The 27,346-nt window shown below is 46.6% G+C and overlaps 1 protein-coding gene across 3 annotated transcripts in view; it reads right to left on the reverse strand.

Moving 5' to 3' along the window:
• SLCO3A1 (solute carrier organic anion transporter family member 3A1) overlaps positions 1-27,346 on the reverse strand; it is a 333,380-nt gene that overhangs the window by 27,425 nt on the left and 278,609 nt on the right. For all 3 annotated transcript variants that reach the window (XM_064376269.1, XM_064376270.1, XM_064376268.1), the window contains exons 5-7: positions 23,666-23,830; positions 18,358-18,556; positions 16,142-16,280 (exon numbers count right to left, since the gene is read on the reverse strand). In XM_064376269.1, coding sequence (XP_064232339.1) covers positions 16,142-16,280; positions 18,358-18,556; positions 23,666-23,830 — 503 coding nt within the window. The remainder of the gene's footprint in view (positions 1-16,141; positions 16,281-18,357; positions 18,557-23,665; positions 23,831-27,346) is intronic.

Here is a 27,346-nt window from a genome sequence, read left to right on the forward strand (position 1 = left end):
ATCTGTATAGCTGTGCCCCCCGCAGGGGCTTTTATTCATGGGGAAGGAATGGTGGCACACCTTGTATGCTGGGGCTCTGCCCTTCCCCCTGTCTGCCCAGAGCAGGTGCCTTTGTGAAAGTGGTTCAATTAGGGTACCCAGGGACACAGACTCATCCCAGAAGATCCTGAGGCCCCGCCCCTCTGTCGCTTTTTACATACCTTTGCCTGGAGACTATTCAGCTCTTTTTCAAAACCCAGCTCTGATACTGCCTCCCTTCTCAGAACCTCAGCTAGCTGGGCACATCCCATCCTGCTTCCAAGTCCCACAGGGCCCTCTTCAAGGGTCACTCCATCCCCACTACAGAGCCCTTTACCTGCCTCCTGGAGGAGACAAGAGCCTCTTGGGACAAGACCTACGTCTCTTGGATTCTTTCCCAAGCATCTTTTCCTAGCACAGAGCTGAGGCTCAGGATGAAACTAAGCAGACAGCTTTAGAATGCACATGAGAATGAACCTTTCTCACTTGTATTAGGAAGCAAGACTTCTCCTCAACTTAAAATGCCACTCCTCCTCTCCCCAGGAGAGGAAACTGCCCACCCCTCTCCAGCATCACTGCCAAACTTTTCTAGCTATTTACACTCACCACCTGCATTTCTCTTCTCCCACACTCTCAACTCACTCTGACTGGCTTGTTTCCACACGCATGAATCCAGTGTTGCTAAGCTCTTCAGTGGGCTCCATATCCCAGGCCCACCATGCATTTTCCTCTCCCCAGAGTTCCCAGGTGCGCAGGCTCCTTGCTGACTACTCACCACTCCCTTGTTCGGCTTCACGGCCCCCGCCCGTCTCCCTGGTCTCCCTCTGGTCACTCACTTTCCATCTTTGTCTGGTACCTTCTCCCCTTTCCCACCTGCTCTGGATTTCCTTCCTTTGCCTGTACTCTTTCCCCAGCCCTCCTACCTTTATTTTACCATCTCTGCATTTGATCACAACTCTCCCAAATTTCATCTTTAGCCCCCATCCTTCCCAGGCTGACTTGCTATATCCCTTGCTAAGACTCACGAGCATGGTGAGGCATCAAAACGGCCTCCAGGAATGAGTGGCTGTGCCGGGTTCTGTGCTTTCAGCTTGGGGCCACTGTCCCATCTAAGGCTGGGAACTACCTCCCCTGAGTCCCATTTCCTGCAAAGATAGGAGCTGGACAGGAGGGAAACCTGGGAGAGACTCAGAAGGCAGGAGGTGTAGGAGACCAGCATATGCCACCTCAAAATACGCTTCTTTAGCATAAAGAATATTTTGAGCTGATTATTTTGAGAAGCCACAGACACAGGAAGAACCTCTGACAACAGAAGAAGTTACTGTCGTGTATGGAAAAGTAAATTTACAAAGAAAATCTCCATTTCTAAGGGTGGCTCCTCTCTTGAGAGAGAGGAATGACTGAATCCCTGGAGACTGTGACCGATCTAGAAGACACTGACTTAAGTCTGCAATAACAAATGCTACTCTTGTTTCAGGTGCTTTTTCTGGGCATCTCCCCATAACTGGCCTTCCCCACACCCTTCTTTCTCTGTTTCACTGGACCATGGGGTATTCAAGCCTGAAGTCAAAGCCACCTCTTTGAGATTCACTCATTTCTCTGGCTGTGTCCTGTATTACATCATATACACGTGTTCCTAAACCTGTTTTCCTCCTGTTAATCTGTCTTAGGTTACAGGGGTCTATCCCAACTGGGAACTGCAAAAGGTAAAGAGAAAATTACATGTTCCTCTTCTACAAAGCAAGGCTGAGGCCATTACATCCAGAAGGTAATGCAGTCAGGCATGAAAAGGGACACACAGACATGCCTAGAAAGCTCCAGTCTGTCCCAGCAGTTCCCACTTCACACTGCCTTCTTTTCTGCCTACCCTGCTGACCTGGGCCACCTCTAGTGACCTGGCTGCAGCTGGCCACGTGGTTCCCCACATCCCAGAGCACCCATCAGATCTCCTGAGAAGCCACGCAGCACAGCTTCCTGGGACACTCCCCCGAGCTCTGACCCGCCGACCTGTGCCAGGGGTGTGGGGGCGTCTAGTGAGAGACTGTTGCTTTGCTTCTTCAAAACACTGTTATCCTGACGGCCATGTGGCCCCGGCCCCAAACACCTTTCCCTCCACCTCTTGCCTCAGTAACAGCACCCTATTGACTGCTACGTTGGTGCAAAAGTAATTAAAAGTAATGCCAAAACGGGAATTCTGCACCAACTTAATAGAAACCAGGAGGTAATTCTGAATCCCTCATTCACATTCCTACATCAAATCCATCTTCCTCCTGACACTAAGGCTAATGAAGACAGAGACCACTGTGGCTGTATTTCTTAATTTACCCCAGCCATCCAGGACAGGGCTGGGCTCACAACAGGGATTAACAGGGATTTTATATATATATATATATGTATTTGTTGACTGAGTGAATACCTAAGTTCTGCTCATTTTGCCATATTGAAGTCTGTCTCAAACCCTGCCCTAGTTCAAACCACTTGCAGCTATTCTTTGATTACTGCAGTGGTAATCAAAGTGAGGAAAAAGATTTGGGACTGGGGTTCTTAGAACCACAAGGACTCTATAAATGAAGAATGGGCCCTTGTGGCTGGCTGTGGTCTTGTTTGGCTAAGTACCCCAGGAATCCCTCAAATCCAGTACCCCACATTACGTTCCTGAGCATTCCTGAGAGGCTACGTATCTGTAGCACTCAGTCTCTCAGGGATGTGATACAGGCACTGAAATTGAGGGATGGAGGCCAGAACCCTCTGACTGAGCCATGTGATCGGTGAGCTTTCTTTGGTTCAACAATGTAAGGTCTGTCTTCTAGGCTGACTGACTGCACCATGGACTACACCATAGTAACCTCTGTGACCTGCACGTACACTCCAGATGAGTTCCTGGAACTAGAAAGTCTGAAGTAACTGGAAAACCACAAAAAGGACAAGAAAGATCAACCCTTGCGGCGCCTAATTCCCATCTCAACTGATAAGGACTTTATAACTCACCTTGGTCAACCTCGTGACTCCAGACCCTGTGACCCCCTCCCAACTTGCAAAAACTGCCCTGAACTGTAACTTCTGTAACTTTCCATTGCCTACCCCAAACCTATAAAACCAAATCCTGTCCCACTGCCCTGCACTGACTCTCTTTTTCGACTCAACCTGCCTGTACCCGGGTGAATAAACAGCCATGTTGCTCAGACAAAGCCTGTTTAGGGGGTCTCTTCATTCAGATCGTGTTTAACATTTGGTGCCAAATCCCGGGACAGGGGTACTCCTTTGGGGAGGCCAGCGTCTGTCCCTGCTCTCCCTCTGTGAAAAGATCCACCTGTGACCTCAGTGCAGTAAGACCTCAGCACATCAGACCAGCCCAACAACCCTCACGCCACCTTCAGATCGGGTAAGCGGTCTCTCCCTCTTTCTATTTTCCTTTAGAGCAAAGGAGACAAGTCTCTCCTTTCTCTCTCTTTTCCTTTAAATCTTTGTAGCAGAGACAAAGGCGACACTCTCTATCTGTAGAAACAGAGGAGACAAGTCTCTCCCTCTTGCTCAAAAACTCCAACGTCAGTCACGGTCCCGGGAAGACAGCCTTCCCTTGCTGTCTGGTCAATCTCGAGGATGCCTGCTGTGATCACTCAGCCTCGTTACAGCCCAGGACTCAGTCAGGGATGCCTACTGCAAACCCTGGTAGCTGCTCGCTCCTTCTCCTGTCTACCCTGCTTCTCTCCTCTTAACAACTCATTACTTTCAGTATGGACAATATTCTGCCATCTATTCCTCTGTCTTCGCCTCTAGCCTGCGTCCTCACCGGATCTGAGACCTAAACGTCTTTTGTTTTTTTCCCTGTTAACATGGCCTGGCCTCAACACAAATTAGACAATGGATCCAAATGGCCAGAAAATGGCACTTTCAATTCTTCTATCCTGTGAGACCTAAACAATTTTCGTCAACAAATGGGTAAATGGTCTGAGGTGCCGGACGTCCAGGCATTTTTTTAGCACTCCAATCCCTCCCTAATCTCTGCTCTCAATGCAACCCGTCCTAAATTTTCCTTCTCTCCCTTCCGTCTGCCCCTCCTGCCTGTGCCGTTAACCCAGAATCCTCCTTTTCCATTGACCCTTCTGACCTTTCTCTTCCCTGCTTGTCCAAACCAGACCCTAATCCAGGCCCTAACCCCCCACCCCCAGAGCCTCCCTCCTCTTCCTCTGCCCACAACCCACCTCCTTATGCCCCTCCTGTCACCTCCCACCTCATACCCAGACCGGCTTATGGTTCAGTCCCGCGGCTTACTTCTCCACCCAACTGCCCAACAGTTCCCACTCCAAGAGGTGGCTGGAGCTGAAGGCATAGTTAGGGTGCACGTTCCTTTCTCTTTATCCGACCTTTCCCAAATCAGCCAACACCTAGGCTCCTTTTCATTAGATCCTACTAAAGATATACAAGACTTCTAATACTTAACCCAGTCCTATAATCTCACCTGGAGTGACTTAAATGTCATCCTTCCTTCTACTCTCACCCCTGAAGAATACTTGATAGGCATTTTATCACCCAACCGGCCTCTGACATTAAAAAGATACAGACATCAGAATCTGGCCCTCAAACCCCACAACAGGAATTAATCAACCTTGCCTTCAGGGTGTTCAATGATAGGGAAGAAGCTGCCTGGTGGCAGCGCAGCTCACAGCTACAGATGCTTGCCTCTGCTGTAAGACAAACCCCAGCCACAACGCTGGCTCACAAAGATTTCAAAGTGCCCAGACTACAGCATCCAGCAGCCCCTCCTGGATCTTGTTTCAAGTGTCGGAAACCTGGCCACTGGACCAAGGAATGTCCGCAGCCCGGGATTCCTCCTAAGCCGTATCCCGTCTGAGTGGGGCATCCACTGAAAATCGGACTGCCCGACTCCCTAAGTTTCCAGGAGCCCAACCCTGTAGCCCTCAGGCTGACTCTTACCCGATCTCCTCAGCTTAGGGCTGAAGACTGATGCTGCCTGAACATCTCAGAGGTCCCCTGGACCATCATGGACACTGAGCTTTGGGTAACTCTTAAGGTGGAGGGTAAGTCCATCCCCTTCTTAATCAACATGGAGGTCACCCACTCCACACTGCCCGCTTTTCAAGGACCTGACTCCTTGGCCTCCGTAACTGTTGTGGAAATTGACGGCAAGGCCTCCAGGCCTCTCACAACTCCCCACGTCTGGTGTCAATCAGGCCAGCACTCCTTTCCACATTCTTTCCTAATCATTCCCACTTGTCCAGTTCCCCTGTTAGGCCGAGATATCCTAGGAAAACTGTCTGCCTCCTTGACTATTCCTGGGCTATGGCCACATGTCATTGCTGCCCTTCTACCCCATTCAAAATCTCCGTCACAACCCCTGGCCCTCACATCTCCTTACCTCAACCCAAAGGTATGGGACACATCCGCCCCATCCCTGGCAACTGACCAGCTGGGTGAATAAACAGCCATGTTGCTCACACAAAGCCTGTTTAGGGGATCTCTTCATTCAGAACACATGTTTAATGAACAAGTCATCTGAATCTGCTGCCTGCATCTTGGTCTTATTTTTGCCCATATCTAGGCTATGGCTTAATTATATAAAAGAGGAAACTGACCTCTCCCTGCCCTCTAAAGTAGAAAATCCCTCCTGAAATGGATCCCCTGATCATGGCACTAGTGGAATGGGATAAACTGAGACATCTTTATCTCCGGCTGCAGCTGGCACAGTGCCTGCATGGCCCCATCTGGGTGAGCTAAATGTGTCCACGAAGCCTACGTTCCTGTTAATGAGGTGAGCAGCCAGCAGGGTTCAGCTGCACAGGGTCTGTGAAACGAAGGGTAGCAGTGTGTGGTTTGCACATTTGTGTACGCTGACCCAAGAATCCATATGCTGGAACCAAATCACCAATGTGATGCTATTAGGAGGTGGGGAGTCTTCAGGTGATCAGGTCATGAGGGTGGGGCATTCACGAATGGGATCAGTGTCCTTACAGAAGAAGCCCCAGAGAGCTGCCTTGCCCCTTCCACCATGTGAAGACACAGCTAGAGGGTGCCATCTATGAACCAGGAAGCAGGCCTTCATCAGGCGTCAGATCCATCAGCACTTTAATCTTGGACTTTCTGGCCTCCAGAGCTGTAATTTCTGTTGTTTATAAGCCATATAGGTTTAAGGTGTTTGGAAATAGCAGCCCAAATGGACTAAGATAGACATAGGCTGAATGGACAGGAATGGGATGATTTAGGGTTAATAACACAAGAAGAAAAGCCACGGACTGGCACAAGACCAGTGAAAATGTCTGTCTGTTGCTGTCCAAGAGGAAAACCTGGAAATGGATGGATCTCTCCTAAAGGTTATAGGCAAATCTGTATTTATTTATTCAGATTTAATTTATTCACAGAGAGCTGTGAAAGAAGCTGGGGAAGAGGTGCCAGAGCGATCTGAGCAAGGACTTGGATGGGTTTCCTTTTCCATCCGATGAGTTAATCCACCAGGATGGGCTGGGTGGTCCCACACATGGGGAGCCAGCTGGGGCAGCCCTGTAAGCTCTCCAGCAGGGAAGGGATCCAAGGGAAAATGCTGAGGTTGTGGCTAGATGGCAAGGGGTGGGAAGCTCCTTTATCAGGGCTTGTGTGATTTAAGAGCCCAGATTTGTCCAACGTTGTGTTAAGGGAGCTGGATGCATGAGGTCATGAGGCTGTTAAGGAGGAAGCTTCCACTGAGATGTCTGAGTGTGACAGGAAGAATTGCAGATGAGGATTTACGCAGTTTCACCTTTCCCAGAGTGCAAAGAGATGATTTCTACAAATGGGGTTTTCAACATTGATCCAAAAGGAAAAGCGGAAGTGAGGGGTACCCCTTCAGCTGGCAGTAACTGGGCACCCAAGTGGGAAGTCCTAGACCTGCAAATGCTTTGAGATGTAAGAAGTTTGAAAAGCTAGAGAAAGCTAGATGTGTGACAGCAGTCTTATTTAAGGGGATGATCAAGGCTGGGATCCCAATTCACACTCCAAACCCTGATAGCATAGTTCTATTTGGCCAATCCCAAAAACAGGTGGATCTTGGAATTCACCTGTAGACTACCATAGTCTGAATGAAGTGATATGCCCCCTTATGCTTTCTCTGGCTGTCCCTAAGATAAGTAAGTAGTAAGAGAGTATACCAGACTTTAGATTAGCTTATGATTGCTGAATTGGCAAATGCCTCCATTTTCCATCCCCATTTCAAAGGAATGTCTTCCTGGTTCGCCATTCTCTGGGAAGAAATGCAGTCCCTGATGCCTCTGGGAGAGGTAAATTCTCTGCTTGGCTTCTGAACTTGTGCAGTGGCAGGATCTAGCTTTATTGTCAATAAAATGTATCATGACACTTCATGTTAATAATCAGGTGGCCACTGAGCTCCCAGAACAGACCTGAGAAGCTTGCTGACCTGGAGGACAGGGGAAACAGGCTTGCCTGTTCTATGAGAACATATCCAACAGATAGAACTGCCCAGACACAAAAGGACATATGTACAATATGAGGCACAATGTGGTTTGTCAGAGCTCAAGTTTTGCAACAGTCTGAATGCTCACTGATAAGAGACTGGTTAAAGAGATCCTACTAGGTCCACCGGATGGAAGATTATATAGCCATAAAAAAGGTAGAAGAACCTCCCTAATATACTAATTTAGAAATAACTCCCAGGTAAACTATTAACTGAAAAATTTAAACAAAATAGTGAGGTACAGAATAGAGCCTTTTATGTGCAGTAAAAAAATCCAGAAGGATGTTCAAGAAGCCAAGGACAGCAATCGTCTATTTGGTAGGCTGAGGAAGAAGGAGGTAAACAGGGGACAGAGGTAGAAGGGAGAGTCCCTCAAGCTCTCCTTTTTACACTTTTTGATTTTTGAATCATATAAATGTTTTATCTATTAAAAATTGAAAATGTTAGAAAATAAAGAAATCAATGAAAGGAGAATAGCATATCACTGAACATTGTACTCCTGTTCCACATTCAGTTATTAATTTCAACTAAGAAATGTTTCTATTCACATACAAGGATGAGAATAAATAATTACAATAAAGCTAGAGACCAAAGAAATAGAAAAATGACTCTCTGGAATCTGGGCTTGTTTTCTATTGATGAAGGAAGCGGTCAGCATGCTATTTTGACAGCTGGTATTACAAGAACAAGATACTCCTCAGCAGCATTTCAAAAATACAGTTTTTTTTTGGTTATCCTCCCCAATTCAATCCTAAGGGATCAATTCCTATTAATTGTACAAAGGAGCAAAGTTTTAGGCAGAAAGATTATTTTTTGAAGAGGATGGTACGGGGATATTTGTATTAAGAGCCTTCCATGGAAAATTGGAAGGTGGAGGATCACCCCTGGAATACTGTTTTGCTTTTCCTCCTTGAAAGCAGTCAGTTACCAGAGAGATATGAAAATTTGTGTTCTTTTTCTTCTTCTATTTTTTTTTTTTAGAGATGAGGTCTTAGTTTGCAGCACAATGGCATGATCAAAGCTTACTGCATGCAGCCTCAAACTCCTGGGCTCAACTCTGCCGCCTGCCCAGCTAATTTTTTTTTATCTTTTCAGAGATAGGGATCTTACTATGTTGTCCAAGCTGGTCTCAAGTTTGGGGCCTCAAGTGCTCCTCCCCTTCTCAGCTCCTCTGTAGCTGGGATTAGAGAGGCATGCCACCATGCCTGGGTCTGACAGTTTCTAGAAATGTTCAGAAAGGGAGTTTGCCAGGGAGTACCACCACAGGCCATGCTCTTCCTGCTTTTGCCTGTGAGATTTTTGATCTTTTGCACCTGATGTCCTAATAGCTGAGATAGCAAAGGATTTGGGACACCACCACAATAAAGTGGGGCATTTTCCTTTGAATGACAATACACTTCTCGGTGTCTCAGACACTCTCCTGTCATTTATCACTGTCTTTTTGTAGCTTAGTATCTCTTCACTTCATTGGTTCAACCAAAGCTGGTATTTCCAGACATAACCCTCAGATCTCATCACAAAGGGCGCCAATGGCAACTTACAAGCTCAAGGCAAAGGGGACACTGAAAAACTGCAAGAAGAAATACAACCTCTTTTTCCCTGGTGGGGTCACTGGCTGAAAAATAATGGCCAGGGAGAAAAATTCTGAGATGAAAGCAAGACCTCCTTCCACCTTGCACCCCGGTAACCTGGAGCACATGAGCCTGAGCACGTCCTGTTAGATCTTAATTATCTCCTGCTGAAGGGAAGGAAAGGGATCGTTCTTTGGGGAGCAGAAAGGCTCACTCTGCTCCAGCTATCTAATGTAGGACACAGTGGGCAGAGCACGGAAAGGTGAAAGGTGTAATGCAACTCTGAAGGAACATGAGGCCCCTCTGTCCCCCTCCAGTGTTCTCTCTTCCAACTCCAAACCGGCCTGCATCATGAGGTCCAAACTGCCACACCCCAGCCTATGCACTCATCCTGCTGGAATGTCCTTCCATGCCTGGCTACCAAACACCCACTACCCTTCCTGATGAAAGCCCTGCCACGCCTCCCCCTCCAGGGGAACATGACCACTCCCCTCCTCTACCGCTTCCCCACCCAGAGCTAATTTCTACCCCAGCATTCTACTCATTTGCCTGCATAGCTGCTTCCCTCTTAGAACCTAACCACCTGACCTTTAACACTGGATTTTTTAAAGAAAAATCTGTTCCTCATTGGAAAAGTGATACATAATCATTTTAGATAATTCTGAGATATACTCAAACACTGGAAATAAATAAGCAAAATTTAGTTCTTCAGCCCCTAACCTGAAGTATCCATGAATAGCTGTCCATAGGTTCTTCCACTATCTTTTTGATGCAAAGATACACATGTTTAAATGTTTATCAAAAGGGATCTTCGTCTCTTTATTATTTTACAATGTGTTCTCTTCACCCAACTGTACTGTAAGGTAAGGTTAGGTGTTGCTTTTGGGTGCTCCCTTGGACATAACTCTTGTTAATACATCTCATGTTACAGCCAACATGAGCTTCTTTCCTTATTCATTGCTACACTTATCATGCCTTGCACAGGGCCTGAGATATATCAGGTGTCCTGGGTGGTGACGCCCCAATAGGGTTTGATTTCAGAATAGTCCCAAGTCCCTTCTGACAAGCCATGATCTGGATAAGTACAGACTTTTAAATAAGCTCTGGCAGACAGGGCCAGGCTGTCTGAGGAGGGTTGCAAACCCTTTGGAACCAGACAGGAAACATAAATTTGAAAAGTGACTCAGGTGTACGGGATGGCCGGTGGTGGGGGCTATGTCTTGCCCAAAGGGCCAGCGCTTCTCAGTTCCAGTCAACCACTGCCCTGCTGGGGTGCAGGTCCCCTGATAGCTAGCTTCCAACTTTTTCAGAGAGGCCCAGTTCAAGTCTGGCTTTGGACAGCTGAAATGAATCTTCAGGGCAGACACACTGTTTGTTCCCTGTGCTGCAACCTGCATTATGGCAGAAGTCCCCAACCTTTTTGGTACCAGGGATCAATTTCATGGAAAACAGTTTTTCCACAGACCAGTGCGGTTTGGGGGATGGTCTCAGGATGATTCAAGCACATCACATGTATTACACACTTTGCTTCTATTATTATTACAATTGTAATATATAATGAAATATAATTATATAACTCACCACAATGTGGAATCAGTGGGAGCCCTGAGCTTGTTTTCCTGTAACTAGAAGGTCTCATCTGGGGGTGACAGAAGGCAGTGACAGATCATCGGGCATTAGGTTCTCATAAGGAGCCTGTAACGTAGATCCCTCGCATGCGCAGTTCACAGTAAGCTTTACGCTCCTCTGAGAATCCAGTGCCGCGGCTGATCTGATAGGATGCAGAGCTCGGGTGGTCACGTGAACGATGGGGAGCAGCTGTAAATACAGACAAAGCTTTGCCCACCTGCCACTCACCTCCTGCTGTGCGGCCCAGTTCCACAGACTGGCCCTGGTACTAGAGGTTGGGGACCCCTGCTATATGGTACCTCTAACTCTCCAGTTGGTTTTTATAGTGGGCAGATATGGTCACGGTGAGAAGAACAAAAGAGACTGAAGGATGCACACTCAGTGTCAGCTTACATGCTGACCTTTCTCAAGGAAGATACCATGTATAGAACATGCCTCATCCCTTCTATGACAGCAACAGTTCTTAATTGGGGGCAATGATATCCCCCAAGGACACATGGCAGCATCTGGAGACATTTACTGTTGTTGGCATTTGGAGGTGGGGAGAGCCCAGGGATGCTGGTAAACACAGAGTGCATCGGACAGCGCCTCATGACAATCCACTATCTGGCCTAAAATGTCAATGGTGCCGGGGCTGAGAAGCCGTGTATTAGAACGGCGCCTCTCCATCCTGGTTACATATCAAACATACTTAAAGAGCTTTACAAAATACTGAGGCATGGGTCCTACTCCAACATAAGGGAATCAGAATCTCTGAGAGTGGGGCTGAGCCCTCATGGTTTAAAAGCTCCCACATGATCCTAACATGCAGCCTGCATAGAGATCTGTAACACTGACCCGTGAGCTGCCTGCACGCGTCCATCATGGAGCCGTCCTCCTCCCCTCCACAGAACCTACCGGGCGTTTTGCTGAAACAAGTACCCAATAAATATTTGTTGGCTGGATGAGGGGATGAAGTAGTCATCTATCATTAGTACCCTACAAACTGCCGTGCTGGACACATATTGACTTTCAACGTTCTATTGGTGGCTGATGAAGTTTTTTTTCTAGTCAATTGTTCAGTACATCAAAAGGATACAACTTCCAGCCATGAGTCTACAGCATACTAATATGCTTTTTGTTGGAATAATTACTTCTGAAAGTGAAAGGTACAAAAACAATCTGGACAATACATTCATGCCAAAGGAAACTTACAAAATTAACTCACAATTTTTTTTGTCACCCCTACTGATCATATGCAGTGAGAAGAAGTTGTATATTTGGATGAGTGTGGTGGCTTAGGCCTGTAATCCCAGCACTTTTGGAGGTTGAGGCAGGCGGATCACAAGGTCAGGAGTTCAAGACCAGCCTACTAATAAATACAAAAATTAGCCGGGCATGGTGGCGCATGCCTGTAGTCCCAGCTACTCGGGAGGCGAAGGCGGGAGAATCACTTGAACCCAGGAGGCAGAGGTTGCAGTGAGCCAAGATCTCACCACTGCATTCCAGCCTGGGTGACACAGTAAGACTCCATCTCAAAAAAAAAAAGGTTGTGTATTAAATGCAGGCCTGGAAATTTTATTGGTATCACTCAAGGAGATATAAGAAAATAAAAAATCCAAACCAGAGCAGGAAGAAAAGTTTAATATCAGGAAACTGCTAACACTAATCAGATTTTCCTATAATCAGAATTACTTGATCAGCGACTTATTCACATCTAATTGAGATATGGGGAATTTCTATGGAAAGAATAACGTGGTGAGTGGTAAGTAAAGATAAGGTCTTTAGTATTGAAACTGGGATCATCCAACCTACCCACTTGTCAGCTGCTAAACAAGAGAATGGTATTATCACCCCTGGATCCCTGGGGCTCTCTGAGGTCAGTATGAGGCCTCCAGCTGGGTGCTGATAAAGCCTAGGGCCTTTATCCAGAGCCATGGCTGACAGTGAGAACGCAAGGGTCCACAACAGAGCCCTATCCCTGCAGCTGAAGGAGGCAGATGCTAGAGTAAATGACCCGTTAACACAGGTGAGGTGAGAGCCTTGCTAGGCAAGAGCAGGGGCAAGAGAGTTTGCAGGAAGGGCACTAACACAGCCGTGGAGGAAGAGATGAGGTGGAGAAGCCTTCTCAGCAGTGGTGAAGGAGAGACACCCTGACAGATAAGACAGAGCTTAGAAGGGAGAGACTACTGCAGATAAGAGAAACAGCATGTGCAAAGGCCCAGGGGCAGGGGAAGCTTGATGTGTTGTGGAACTCCAAGAAGTTCCACTTACCAAGTGGCTCTTTAAGAGGTGGGAAGGCCTGTAATCCCAGCACTTTGGGAGGCTGAGATGGGTGGATCACTTGAGGTCAAGAGTTCAAGACCAGACTGGCCAACATGGTAAAAAACCCCATCTCTACCAAAATATAAAAAATTAGCTGGGCGTGGTGGTGTGCGCCTGTAATCCCAGCTACTTGGGGGGCTGAGGCAGGAGAATCACTTGAACCCATGGGGTGGAGGTTGCGGTGAACTGAGATTGTACCACTGCACTCCAGCCTGGGTGACAGAGCGAGACCCTGTCTCAAAAAAAAAAGAAAAAAAAAAAGGTGGGAGGAATAGACAGGGAGGTTGAGGCTAGAGAGGCAGCCAGGGCCAGATGGTAAAGGCTAAATAAACGTCTCAAATGAGAAGTGCATGTTTGAAGGGTTAGAAAAATGGTGAATATCTTAGGGCAGGTACAGAGTGCAGAGGAAGACACTATTTCTCCTTCTTGGTGTCCATGTGTACTTGACATTGGACAGACCCTACATTCAAAAGCCAGATCCCCTACTTCCTACTGCTTGGCACTGGGCAGGTGACTAACCTCATCTATATTCAGGAAATAAAAAGAACACCTATTTCCCAAGGTTGCTGGGAGGATCAATGGGATGATACACACAGGGTTGAGGCTACGGGTGGAAGAACTGATGAAACCAGGGAGAACCGCTGAATTCACATTGGGAGGGTGGAGAATTCCAGGGGATCAGTGTAAATAGGAGAATCACTGTGAAAAGGAGAAGGAGGTAGAAGAGTTGAGGAAGGTTTAGCTTGTCAAAGAGGTTTTTTTTTTCTTTTTTACAAGCTTGGAGACAAGAAGAAGAGTGGAGAAAATAGAGGGGAGGGAGGGAGTCCATGTACCAGGAATATAGCCACCATTTGGCATTTTCTCAAAATACTGCAGCAGAGATTTAAAGGATTTAAATTGCTTTTCATTCATTTTTGGATGTTGGCCTGAGATTCCTCTGACTCTGGGCCAAGCTGCCATGGGCCATGAGTGACACACGGAAGGCCCCATTACCTGGGGCTTAATAGGCTCTCGACAAAGCTTGCTGCTGCTGCCGCAAATTTTATGGTTGTGGTTGTTTTTAAGGCTAGACTGTCACGAGGGCCCCTTTCCAGGATAAGGATTGCTCTGAGTCTCCAAATCCCTCATCCACTTGTTGGAAGCCAGGGTGTCTGGAGATCTGCCTCTGCAGGGAAGGCACTGTGTGCCCCACCCCAGCTCTGAGGGCTGGTGGTTTCTCAATCTCTGCACTGCAATTGCATGGGCATAACCTCCTGGCTTCGCCTACACCACAGCAGACAATGTGAGGCCTTGAGTAATGTGAATAAAAGGCACGGTCTGGGGAATAAACAATACATCCAGAGGTAAGCAGAGGAGCCTGCAGTCTGATAACTGCACTCTCCAGCTTTGCTGTTTCAGCAGTGGGATGCGGCCATGGATGGGCCTGGTCAGGCTGTTATTCAATTAGACTCTTGTACATGCAAGATCAGGGGAAATGCAATTTTTAAGATAAGTTTTTTGGTCAGTGCATTCCCTGGAATAGAGACTCGTTTGGTCTCGAATAGACTATATTGAGTCAATTTAATTCTTATAACAGGACAATAACCGAGACTGATTTATAATGTAACTTTCTGGATATTAAAATGTTAATGAAATTGTTGTCATGAAAAATAATGGCTTGTGTTTTTATTTTAACCATTCTCAAGGCCCATCCCTTCTTTTAAAATTTATTTCCACTCGCATAAAGAAATTGCTTTATCATCTAATTAAAAAAATCAGTTCCTCCCACCCACCCCCCATGGTGATTTATTTTCTCTATAGAAAATGTTAGTAACTGGCTAGGAATCTAAATGTTAAACACAAGGAGAAATGAAATCTTTGAAAATGAAAATAAATGATCAATTTTTCTTCGTTCAGAGAAATTGCTGCTCCAGAAAGATCTAAGATGTAGGAAGAAGAAGAAACTAATCATCTCAACTCTAAGTCCCTTGAAAGCTGCCACTGGGCCTTCATATGTTCCTTCCCATGATGCCTTGCACAGACATTCATGGAGTACTTCTGGGTGCCAGCTCTTGCTTAAGAAATCCAAGGACCAGAGCAGACAACAGACACTTCTAGCAAGTCACTGTAATGAAATGAGAACAGTGTCTTTAGGAGAAAGAGGTACCAAAGGACTTCAGAGAGAAGAACCCCAAAGACAAAAGAGGGAAGGGATGGGTGCAGAGGAGGGGACATTTGAGGGGGCTATTGACCAGTGTGTAGGAACTGTCCAAACAGAGGCAGGTGCATGAAATGAGAGGGTGTATGGGGGAAGTCGAACACCACGAACTGAAAGGAGGTAGAACTGAAGACACGTGTCCCCTAGAACTGATCTTCCAGTTGATAGAGTAGCATGAGAAAGGGTCATTTGCTATATTATAGAAACCTTTCTGACTGCAGTGTTGAACAGAAGGCAGGATGGAAGGGGCCATTCTGGGAGGCCAGGGAGGAACTACCACATGGGTCCAAGGAAGAGATGGGGGGGGCCTGGACAGGGCAGCGGTGATGTGGGTGCCCCAGGGCACGTGCCAAGGACTCCTGGAAGGTGGGATCAGCACAACTGGATGACCCGTCACTTAGCATCAGGTTTTCAGGAAGAGAACATGGAAAGCTGTGGGCTGGAAAAAGCACCTGCACCCCCGCTAAAAAAGTGTCAGGAACACGGAAAAAGGGGGAAGGCATTTAGTTAGGAAAACCGTGGCAAAGCGAACTGGGCAGGAATTGGTGTCAGAGCGTCTCAGGTCTGGAAGAAGTCTTTCCTGATAAATGGCTTTCAAGCCTTTCTTGACATACTTCTGGGGATGGGGAGCTCACTACCCATGCAGACATCCTATTCCCTTGACCCTCTGCAAGCACCTTGAACCACCATCTTTTCCTTTGGTTTCACATATACAGATTCCTTTGAATTTTTTCTTTCAGTTGCTCAATGAAACTTCCTGCAAACACACTTGATTTAGCAAGACCTGAATCAGTCCTCTCCTCCTGCTGATGGAAGATCTTCCACTAGAGCAGGGCAACAGCTGAGAAAAACTGACAGAGAAGGAACACCATGTGTAACATCTGTGGTTGCTCTCTCCTGCCTTTGGCCTTGGGTTTCAAGCTACTTTGGCTGCCTGAATCCCCCGCCCCATCCCATTACCGTGCTGTTGCAGCCAGCAAAGCAGGCGGACAGGTAGGTGATGCCATCTGCCCCACACACTGGAGTGAAGGAATCGGTTTGGCATTCACAGTTATTATTGCAGGGTGAGTAGGGGTCCAGGGCTGAGCCAGGTGCTGTGCTGGAAAAGAAAGGAAACATGGAAGCCATTAGAACAGGTCAATTTGGAATCAGATGTCCCCAGTGACAGCCTTTTGCCTCTGCTATGATGAGTCGCATGGTACCCTGCTTACGGGATTCTTACCTGGCTCTCCCTTCCCTTTTCCTTTTCCAACCTCCCTGTCCAGCAAGGAGCAGCCCAGGGCCACCACTGAGAGCTATGTGGGTTGTGCCCTGCACAATGTGCCAGCTTGTGTGGGAGCCAAGTCCACTCCAGCCCTTCTCATGAAGCATGGACGAAGATGCTCTTTATCACTGGAATTGATGTGCTCTCTGCACTGGTGACAGCTGGGTCTCTGCTCAGGGCCACTCCCTCCATGATGTCTCTCCTGATTGCTATGGCCTCACGTTATCCCCCTTTCCTGAACCAACACCTATGCCTGCTCCGTGAACAATTAACTTCTTCCCTCATTGGGCTGGTTCTTGTCTCTTTGCTTTATTCCTCCCCAGCGGTCAGGAAGCGTCACGACACTGACTTACTACGCAGCTACAACCAGACTGGCTTCAATAATTACTGTCTAATTGATTCAGTGTCCCGAGAAAAATAACACTGATGTTTTAAACTTTCCTTTGCATCATTAAAGGCACAGCTACCTAGAGCAAACAAACTGAAAAAAGAGCAAAAGGGCAGAGTGGGCGTATTAGCCCTGTAAGAGACGAAAGTTCTCTTCTTTAGTCTGATTATTTTCAGCTCTGTTTCCTCAGGCTCATGGCGCTTCATAATAATAAATATGATGACAGCAACACCTGGCAATTGCTGTGTCATGCACTATTCAAAGGACTGCGCGGATCGTTTCATTTATTCTCATTATAACCCCATGGCTTCAGAGAAGAAACTGAGGCATAGCTAGGTTAAGTGACTCGCCCAAAAGTACAGAACTCATAAATGGTAGAGGAGGCATTAGAAACAGGGAAGTCTGACTGTAGGATATACACTTTTTTTTTTCTTTTTCATGGAATAATGTCCTTACGGGAAGATCTTGTGCTTCTAACCACTACACTTTACTACTTGGGAGCCGAGCCATCTGCTACTCGAGACGGCTGTTCGGCATAGCCGGATGTGCAAGCAGGAAAAAGCCACATCTGGACAGGAAGGATCTGGGGGCCAGGCTGGGGTGGGGATTGGAAGGGGCAATCCCGTGGTGGTAAGCACATGGTGCCTGGACTGTGCACAGACATACAGAAAGCTGCCTCTGCTCTGCTCTCCCACTCTGCCTGCTCACCCTTGTGGGTGACAGAAATGCCCTGGCTCCATGTATGTTCTGGGCCGAGTGCAGGAGCAGGCCTAGTGGCCTGCTTGGAGGAAGAGTCTGGCTCTGGAAAGAGAGAAACTGGGAACCTGCAGGCCAGCCATGCTGCAGCCTCCATGCTCCAGGCTGGCTTCCCAAGGCAGCCTCAGTCCCATGTGGAAAAGGGGACAGCTTTTGAGAATGAATAGCCGAGGATGCCCCATAATTCCCTCTAAGGGCAGTTCTCACTGACTCTAGTCTGAAGTCTTGGGATAAAAACTAGGAGGAATGAAAAGTGGTCCCATGAGAACTCACTTCCTTCTCTTCCCCCCTCCCTTCCCTTCACCTTCTTTCCTCCCCCCCTTTCCCCCTTTACACTTAAAAATACCTGCCATGGGCCAGAGCCCCTAATTGCCATGTGAGGCTAATGACAGCTTTTGATAGTTTAAGGAATTGTTGAAATCAATCAATTCTTTTATTTTGAGCTGAATTTTGAATTAAAATTTTTATTTTCTGCCTTCACATCTTTCCTAAAGTCAAATGCCAGAAACTGTGATGTGGCTATGCTAGGGAGGAAACGGTGTCTCTTCTGCCCCAGAGCTTCCTGGCTTTGAGTGGACAGGTCTCAAAGCTCTCTCAGTCCAGAGGCTTCTACCGATTCTCCAATGTGGAGAGTATGATGTGGAGGCAGCCTTGAGGCCTCTCCTCGGGGGTCTCTAGGAACAAAGCTGGCTCCCTCAACCTACTGCGGAGGGAGAGCGCTGGGGTCCCTGAGTAGGCAGGAAGGCAGCAGACTCGGCCGGGACTCACTTGTTTCCATAGGGAACAGTAACCCCAGCCACAGGGCCCGTGTCGCAGCCCAGGAAGAGGAAGGAGACGTAGCAAGCTGTGGACACCAGGTTGACGAGCATGGCCATCCGAATGGCCCCCAGGGCAGACAGGCTGAGCTTCTTCACCAAAAGACCGCCCAGGAAGATTCCCAGACAAGCACACGGGATCGCAGTCATCCCTGGAAGGAAAACAGAGGGGCAGGGCCATGAATAGGGCAGAAGGGGCCAGTCCACAGACAGGAGAACTGCAGGCTTGAGGCTGAGTCCCTTGAATGCCCCATGACCCCACTGGGGTGTCACTGCCTCCACCGGACCTGAAGCCTTTAGGATTTCTGCCCACAGGGGGCTCATGGAGAACTTGGGGACACAGGCATAAAGCAATTCTGTTTAGTGAGTCTAAGTGAGCGCAGCTGTCCTGCTAAGTGGGAGAAACACAAGCTGAAGACGGGACTACCAAGTGACAGAGTCAGACAGGCTGGGAACACAGAAACGCCTTCGGGAGAGTACATATCATGAACCAGCAATGTGCTCTACGCGCATGTTTCAGATGATGTGGGAAGGGGACTTGAAAATTTCTAGGTATTTTCTCCCCATCTTCTAATGAGGCAAGAAGAGAGGGTTTTGAGGAAGGAATAGAGGCTGTTTAACCTAAAGGTCACAGAATTCACCGGGTCAGACAGAGAGTGTTTCAACCAGCTCTGCCACCCCTCAGGAAGTGGCATCAATCAATACATTTTGGAGCTCTCGGTGAATAAATGGCATATAAAATTTTTCCTCTCTCTTTGTACACAGGGCTATCTGCAAGGCAGCAGGACCATAAACCTGTTATTTCTGATTCGCAGAGACCCATGGCATTTTAGGAGGACCAAAGGATCTCAGAGTTCCAGTCTCCTGGGTTGGCTTTGCTCCATTCTGATTCATTTCATCTAAAACTCAGCTTTCACTTGCCATGTGTCATTTTTCTACCATGTACATTATGCACGGCCAGTTTTCCAGTCTAGGCTGCCTTCTTGCCAATCAACAGACCTCTAGGTCAATTGAGTACATTAACCAGCTGGTATGTGCTAAGGGAATGCAAATTAATTTTAATATTGGGGTGAGAAAATATAATCAGGGAGGTGTAGCTCTGCAAGAAAACAACACAAGTCATTCTTAAAATGACAGATACTATCTCTGTATCATCTGCTGCTCTTGGAATATCTGCGCTTGGTTTCCCTTCCTTGGTATAGAAGTGATCTTATGAGCCAGCTCCTGGGTGCCTCTCTATCCTCATCCCGTGCCACACTGCCCACCCCAACCATGCCACCCTCCCTCCTCCTTTCTCTTCCTGGGACAGGCCAAACAGTGCCGGTTCCCCAGACTTTGCATGTGAAGTTCCCTTTCCTGGGACACTTGCTGGATGTGTTTACTTGGCTGGCCCCTATCCTCTTTAGACAGGTTTCCCAGGCCACCCTCTCTAGAGATCCATGCACCCCTGCCCTGAGATTCCGTGTTTTTTCTCACTCCATGGCTCTCCCAACTCTCTGAAGCAGCCTCATTTATGTTTGAGTTTCTTGTTTCTTGTGCGCTCCCTCTCTCTGCTAGGATGCAGCTTTCCTGGGGACAAAAGCCCTTTTTGTCTTGTTCAGTCCAGCCCAGATTCTCTGTGTCTAGCATGGTACCCAGCACCGAGTGGGCATCCAAGTATTATTTTCAGAATGAATGAGCGGGGGAACAGACTGGATCTGTGTGAATGGACATCAGTGACAACGTGCTCACACCCAGAAAGCACGCCTGTGTTTTGTTTCATTTTCTAGCAGACACAGTAGGGGCATCACCTGTCAAGGATGGTAACCATGGCAATCACAGGCTTTCACACCTTTTCTCCAAGCCATTGTCAAGCCCCCTCTCTCCCCTCCCTCAACACTCCAGGCAGTGATCAGAACTTCCCTGAAACTCCATTCTCATTACGTTAACCTATGCAGATTGAGCCCATTTTATCTTCACTCACGAATTCCTTTAATGGCCTATGTTGCTCTTCTCTGAGCTCCGCCCCAGTTGCTGATGACTTTGTGGAGGGGAGGGTGGAAGGGGGGCGGGTGCTGCTCTGGGATGACTGCCTGGGCCTCATCTCCCAAGTCTGCCTTCTCTAGCCACCCACTGCCAACCCCTCTTGCAACCAGCCTCCAGGGTCCACACTGACTGGACTGTCACCAAGGGCAGGGCACACAAAGAGGGCACCCGGGCTGCTTGCCTGGACTGCCCAGCGCAGAAAGAGGTGCCTCCTGCAAAGCACACTAACAGACAGAGATCACTGGGAGGCAAAAAGGTGCAATAAGGCAGAATCGTTTTTTTGACCTTCTGCCCTGAAGACTATTGATTTGTTTGTCGATAGAAGACGCAGGCATGTGTTCTGAGATGGAACACGGCCCAAAGTTGAAGCAACTGTGCAAATGTAATCAAAATGCAAGGAAAAGCAGCAGAGGAGTCAGCAGGCGAGAGATATACTCTTCGGGCGCTGAAGGCCTAAACCTGAGAGATCCTGGAATGACAAAGAAGTTACAACTTTAATCATAAGAGATGTATTTTACCCTATCTCTGTCAGGCAGATATTAAAGGGCTGAATGCATTTTGCCAATACCTCTTGGAGGTAAAATTTACCAAGTGGAGGGTGGCAGAGAGTTATCTGTGTAAAAGGAAAATGTAAATAAGGCTTGTGGTACCCTGGCATTTCCCGGGGAGTGTGGGGTGGTAATCTGGCCCTATCATTGTGATAGGGTTTTACTTTTCCATTTAAACTGGGATATTTTATGTCCTGTGAAGTACACAGAGCTTAAGGGAACAGCCTGATGAACTTTTGCATCTGTACACACCCCTGTAACTATGGCTCAGATTGACCTTAGAATACTTCTAGCAGCCAAGGAGGCTCCCTGATGTGCCCTCCCAGTTAGCTTCCCCCAAGGGTAAAAACTGTTCTGGACTCTATCACCTTAATTAACTATTCCTCTTTTTAATTCATCTAAATATGTTCTCCTTTGAGTCTCATGTCTTTCAACTCTGTGAGATTCAACCACATTGAGGCACGTACCAGAGTTCTTTCTTCCTCATTCTATGTAACAGTTTACCACAGAACACTGTATAATTTATTTACCTGTTCTGTTGACGGACATTTAGCTTGTTTCAAGTTTGGGTCTATTATGCGTAAAACAGCTCTGGACATTATTACATACGCTATGTAAATGAGTGAACCTAAACATTTATTTCTGGTGGATAGATAATCAGAACGGAACTGATAGATCACAGCAGAGACATGTGGTTAGCTTTAGCAGGCACAGCCAAAGAGTTTTCTAAAGTGGTGGCACCAACATGCATTCCCACTGGCTGAGTATGAGAGCTCCAGTGGCTCCACATCCTCCCTAACACTTGCTGCTATCAGTCTGGTGTATGTGTAGCAGCATCCCACTGTGGTTCCAACATACATTTCTCTGATGACTCATGATGGTTAGCACCTTTGTGTTTGTTTCTTGGCCATCTTCTAACATGACAGGAGATTTGAAAGGAGAAGATGAGAAAGCATCACTTTCCCTTTCCTCTTAGCAGACAATCTGACTCCTCCTTTAGAGAGAAGATGAAGTCTGTGGAGCTGTAGCTGCCCCCATGCCTGGTTATATTACCACACTCTCAGTCGCTTCCATCACATGTCCCTCCCTCTCCTCTTTCAGGAGAACAGGTGAGCTCCTCTGTCAAGGGCTGTCCACCACATTCCCTCTCTCTTCTGCAAATCCCCAGCTGTGAGCTCCTTTCCCTCCACTGAGAAACCTGCTCAAGTCTTCCCTGTCCCAGAAACCACATATTCACCACTCCCTCCCTTGACTCCAACACACGCCACAGGCCAAGTCCTCTTTCTCTTCTTCCCTGGCTAAGTCCCATGCTCGCTGTCTATTCCTTCCCTCTTGTGGGCTGCTCTCCACACCACAGAACAGGTACCACCACTGCTACTTCAGGGACACAGCCCTGACCCAGGCTGTAAGCTGTCCTTATCATTAAAGCCAACAGGGACATTTGGGCCTGCACCTTGCTTCACCACTCACATTTCAGATGACTACTTTCTTCCTGGAATCGTCTCATCCTTGACTTCCATGACCCACATTCTCTGCATTTCTTCTGGATGCTGTTGCTTAAATGTCTCTGCAGACTCCTCTATTTCTTCAGGTTGGGGTTTTACCTTTTTCTAACTCTATACATTTTTTCCTACATAAATTCCACTCCAGTGTCCTTAACTACCATCCATATGCTGAGGCAACTGAACCTCTATTACTACATATAATTCAGATGTTCACCCCAGAGCCCCTTCTTGAGCCCTTGGCTGAATACTGGACATCACTTAGATATGCCATGGGCATCTCACACTCAGCAGCTTCAGGTCTGAACGGGCAACTTTGCACGCATTTGATTTTTCTTCATTATTTCCAGTTTTTACAAATGGTACCACAAGCTCTCCAATCCAGAAACCTGAGAGCCCTTGTTCACTCTTCCCTCTCGTTTAATCGCTATGTCTCTGTTGCTGTTGTGTCCACTACTGATCAATATCTCAGCTGATAAACTCAACAAATGCGGCTTCCTGGTCATTTGAAGGAAAGGATAATATATTGTCACAAAACAAAAAGCAAACTAAGACATGCTGTGGGACCACATTCCGTACCCTGCCCAAGCAACTCTGCTTCTCATGAGTGCACACTGGTTTTCTTTAGTATGTCAACTCCTAACAGTTGGGAGTAGAAACCTGTAGTCTACGATTTAAAGAACTGTAAAGCCATGCCTGAGCTTGGGGAGAAGGAGTGTCACGATCCATTAGTCATGTCTGCTGTGGGCACAGAGAGGAGTAGGGAGTGTATGGCTTCCAAGCTCTGCATGTGTTAACTATGGGTTTCACGCTGCAAAGAATATTCTTACTTTCTTATGTGTCTGATTAAAACCTGCTAACCTTTCAAGATTTATCCTTGCTCATCATATCTCCCCCAGATTTCCCAGTTCACACCCATCTATCAACTTCCTGGTCTCTCAAATGCTTCCTTTGTACATTTTATATTTTCACTCTTTATTATCATGTGCTTTTAGCAATTGCTCCAGGCGGGCAAATCTTACTCTGAGAATATACTTCACATTCCTTGTGCACAGAGGCCACATATATTTTGTTGCTTTAGGCCCAGAGCAGAGTGGAGCTCTTCAGCAGGCTCAGTAAATTCTTAGTGCCTTATACACAGGACACCCTTCCTGACCCTCTCAGGAGGCCTGAGGAGCACACTCACCGAGCAGCTGGTTGGCAGAAGAGGTGGTGAGGTTAAACTGCTGTTCCAGGTATTTCCCCAAGAAGGCAGCAAAGCCAGCCACCACTGCAATCTCCATGCAGGCAGCCAGGATGATGCAGGTGAACACAGGGTTTGAGAGCAGGTGCTTGGTGACCTTCAGGATCACTGCAGGGAGAGAGACGGCAGATGGTCAGGGTCAAGGTCATATCCTGTGCTAACCTCTTACGGCCACCTACTCCTGAGGCCCCTTCTTGCCCTGCTCTTGTCCATTTCAGCAAACAGCCTCCAGAGGCACCCGGTGGCTCAGGACAAAATCTGCACCCCATAAGTCATCCATGATTGTGAAAGCTCTGGCTTCAGAACATACACTGATATGTTGCCAATTACTAGCTTCTATGAAAACAGGAGAGACTACACCAGGATTTTTCTTAAAGTTCACTAAACACACTAAACATTTTTTTAAAGCAAACAAGATATTTTCATCCTCTACTAACAATGTGTGTATGTTAAGAAAATCTACTTAATTTTAGCAGTTTCAAGAGAGATATGAAATTCCTGTGCTCTTCAAAATATGTAGATGCCTAATCAAATCCCTTCTTGCCATCTTAATGGCTACCTCTCTGGCAAAAGTTTCCATCAGCTCCCACTTGGAGACCACCAGAGCCACCCAACTGGGGTCTTGGTTTTCACTCTTGATCCAATGTAATCATTCCCTCGCAGTCAGCGAGATCAGTTCAAATCAGTTTCCTGCTGAAAACCCTGGAACTCTCAAAATCCATACACCGTGCCATGGCCTGAGGTCTACCCCTCAGTGATCTGATCAAACCCCTGGCCCCTCCCCTTCCCAAAATCCGGTCCAGCCCCGGTGGCTCTTGCTATTTCTCGCCTGCACCCAGGTCCTCCCCACCCAGGTCTTTGTCCTTAGGGCTCTTCCCCACACAAGAATGCAGCCGGGCACAGTGGCTCACACCTGTAATCCCAGCACTTTGGGAGGCCAAGGTGGGCGGATCACAAGGTCAAGAGATTGAGACCATCCTGGCCAACATGGTGAAACCTCGACTCTACTAAAAATACAAAAATTAGTTGGGCATGGTGGTGTGCACCTGTAATCCCAGCTACTCGGGAGGCTGAAGCAGGAGAATCACTTGAATCCAGGAGACGGAGGTTGCAGTGAGTCTAAATCACACCACTGCACTCCAGCCTAGTGACAGAGGGAGACTCTGTCTCAAAAAAAAAAAAAAAGAATGCTCTGCCTGCAGATCTTTGCCAAATGTGTTTCTCCCTTCTCCCTTCTCCTTAGGGGGTCTATTCTCATCACCCAGTCCACCCTAGAAGACTCCCACTCAGTCCTGGGTGCTCAGGGCTTCTATGAGAACTGGTGATGGGCAAAAGTGCTCTGAGGTTCATGCGCCACTTTAAATAATGACGGAGCCAGAAAGCAGGAATTGCTGAGGTCTTGTGTTTCATTCTTTCTTCATTTTACGCTATTTTTCTTAAAGCATGGAGTTTCATATGCCACTAAGACTTCCCCTTATATTGGTGCTTTTAAAATAGGAGAATCGTTTTTAAAAAATCCTTTGAAAACAAGAACACTATTTGGATATTCCCAGCAAACAGAATCCGTGGCATGTGGTCTTCAGCCAAGTCTCCTAAATTATGGTATGACGTATCCTAGCAGTGTGCAAGAGAGCTCTTGGGCACCAGGACAACCCTGTCATTTCAATATCTGTGCCATGATTTTAATGTGCATTTACAACAAAGTTGAAATACAGCTGATGCATCTAATGTGTGGTTTCATGGCTGTTATGGTTTAAGACACTGCTAGATTACAAAAAGTAGATTTAAAGTTATTTAAAGAGAAGTCTTATGTGTGTAATGGTTCAGGTGGAATGCAAATAAGGCAAAAGTTATAGAGGTGGTGTCCCAGAGACTATAAAGTTAGGAGAAGTCTTTGCTGTTGTGATCATAAAAGTGTGGAATATTGGACATGCAGTTTACTTGTTTTCACCTGCACAAACAGAACAGATAAAACACAGAGTCCCAGATGAGGCAGGCACAACACCCCTCTCTAGGAAAAACTGAGCAGTGCCATGGTGGCATGCAAAATAAACAGGTGGGCAGGGAGTCTCACATTGCATTCCAAGGTGATGAATTAGCCAGCTGTCCTAAAGAAGAGAGCTAATTATACAGGCTCAATCTCATCTCCTAGGAGACAAAACCTCTAAATGGCCCAACTAATTAGAATAAAACAATAGGGGATGCCTAAGTTTTTAATAATGTTAACAGACAAGCTCAATAAGTCAAGAACTGGCAGATATAAAAAAGAATTTATCATTTCTAGGAATGGTACCAAGTTTCAAGAATGAAAATCTACATAGAAGACAGGCATCTAAGGGTTCTTTGACATAACGAAAATAACTCAGTTATACAAATGTACTGAACCAAAAGCTTGGAATTGGCCAAGCCTGAGCAACCAAATCCTATGTCATAGGCAGATGATAACCAGAGCTGGTAGGTTGGCTGTTCTGCGGTGGTTCCTTGTAAAATAGCTAAAACCTTACGAAGGCAACTCTGATTAAATCCATGCACAAATAAAAATAACACTTTTTAAAGGGTATGAATAAGAATAAAGATGACAAGAAAACAACTTTAAGTCCATGCTATTAATCCACTTATAACCTCCTTGATTTTAAGCGTACTGGCCTTTATATGAGTGTTTTGTCTATTTTTGCAGGGTTTCAAACATTTACAGTCATCTGAATTTTCAGCAACAGCATTTGAAATAAATATTTAGAAGTGTTTACCTTTATAACATCTATATGTAAATCTTGGGAAATTTTCCTGTGTTAAATCCACATTATGTTTAAAGCATAGTACAAATATTTAGAGGAATGCTGACTGTGAAATATTTAAAAATGTGGATTGTTCAACAAATATAGATGAATTCATTGGGCAGAAACAGAGGACGATGAGGTAAGCATTTATCTTCATGTACAGAATCCCCTTGGATGTTAAAACTCTATCCTCATAAATCACTACTACTGAGGGAAAGCTGCTTTGCCATAGTGTGTGGCACGTTGTGATGATGTAATGTACTCGTGGAAAGAGACTTGTTGGTCATGCCATGGAACAAGTTTCACAACGTAGTGAGAACAGTATGGATCAGGTCAGGTGATTACAGTGCCTCCTTGTACTGAATACATTTGAATGTACTGGCGGTTTACATGTTTTGGCAGGTAATAACACCATTTCTCAATCACAGAGTTCTTCTGGAGGAAAGATATCTAAATTCTGGAAATAGTGCCAATGTCAAATAGGCAGGTTGGGAACATTCCAGAAAAACGATCCTCTGCCCTGCTTTCGCTGCAGCCTTCATTTCTTTCGTTAGGGTACAGAATCTTCAGAGTCTAGGACTCCTGAGGAATCAAGGACCATAGCCACTCTTGGTCACAAATAAAACTGCTGCCAGGCTCCAGCATCTGCTGATTAGCAACTTTGCTTTTTTGGCTCAGAAATGACACTGATGATGATTTCAGTTTGATCACATTATCTGTTCGGGTCCTGGTATCTCCTTGTCCTTGTTCAGAGTCATCACGATTTGTTTGGGGATGAGGAAGGCACCATTCAACAAAGGCAACTCTGGTTAATGGGATGCTTTTCTACTTCAGCAAGCAATTTCAT

This window comes from Aotus nancymaae, unplaced genomic scaffold, assembly GCF_030222135.1.
Source record: "Aotus nancymaae isolate 86718 unplaced genomic scaffold, 86718_ANA_hifiasm-v0.15.2.pri h1tg000014l, whole genome shotgun sequence".
NCBI classification, from domain to species: domain Eukaryota; kingdom Metazoa; phylum Chordata; class Mammalia; order Primates; family Aotidae; genus Aotus; species Aotus nancymaae.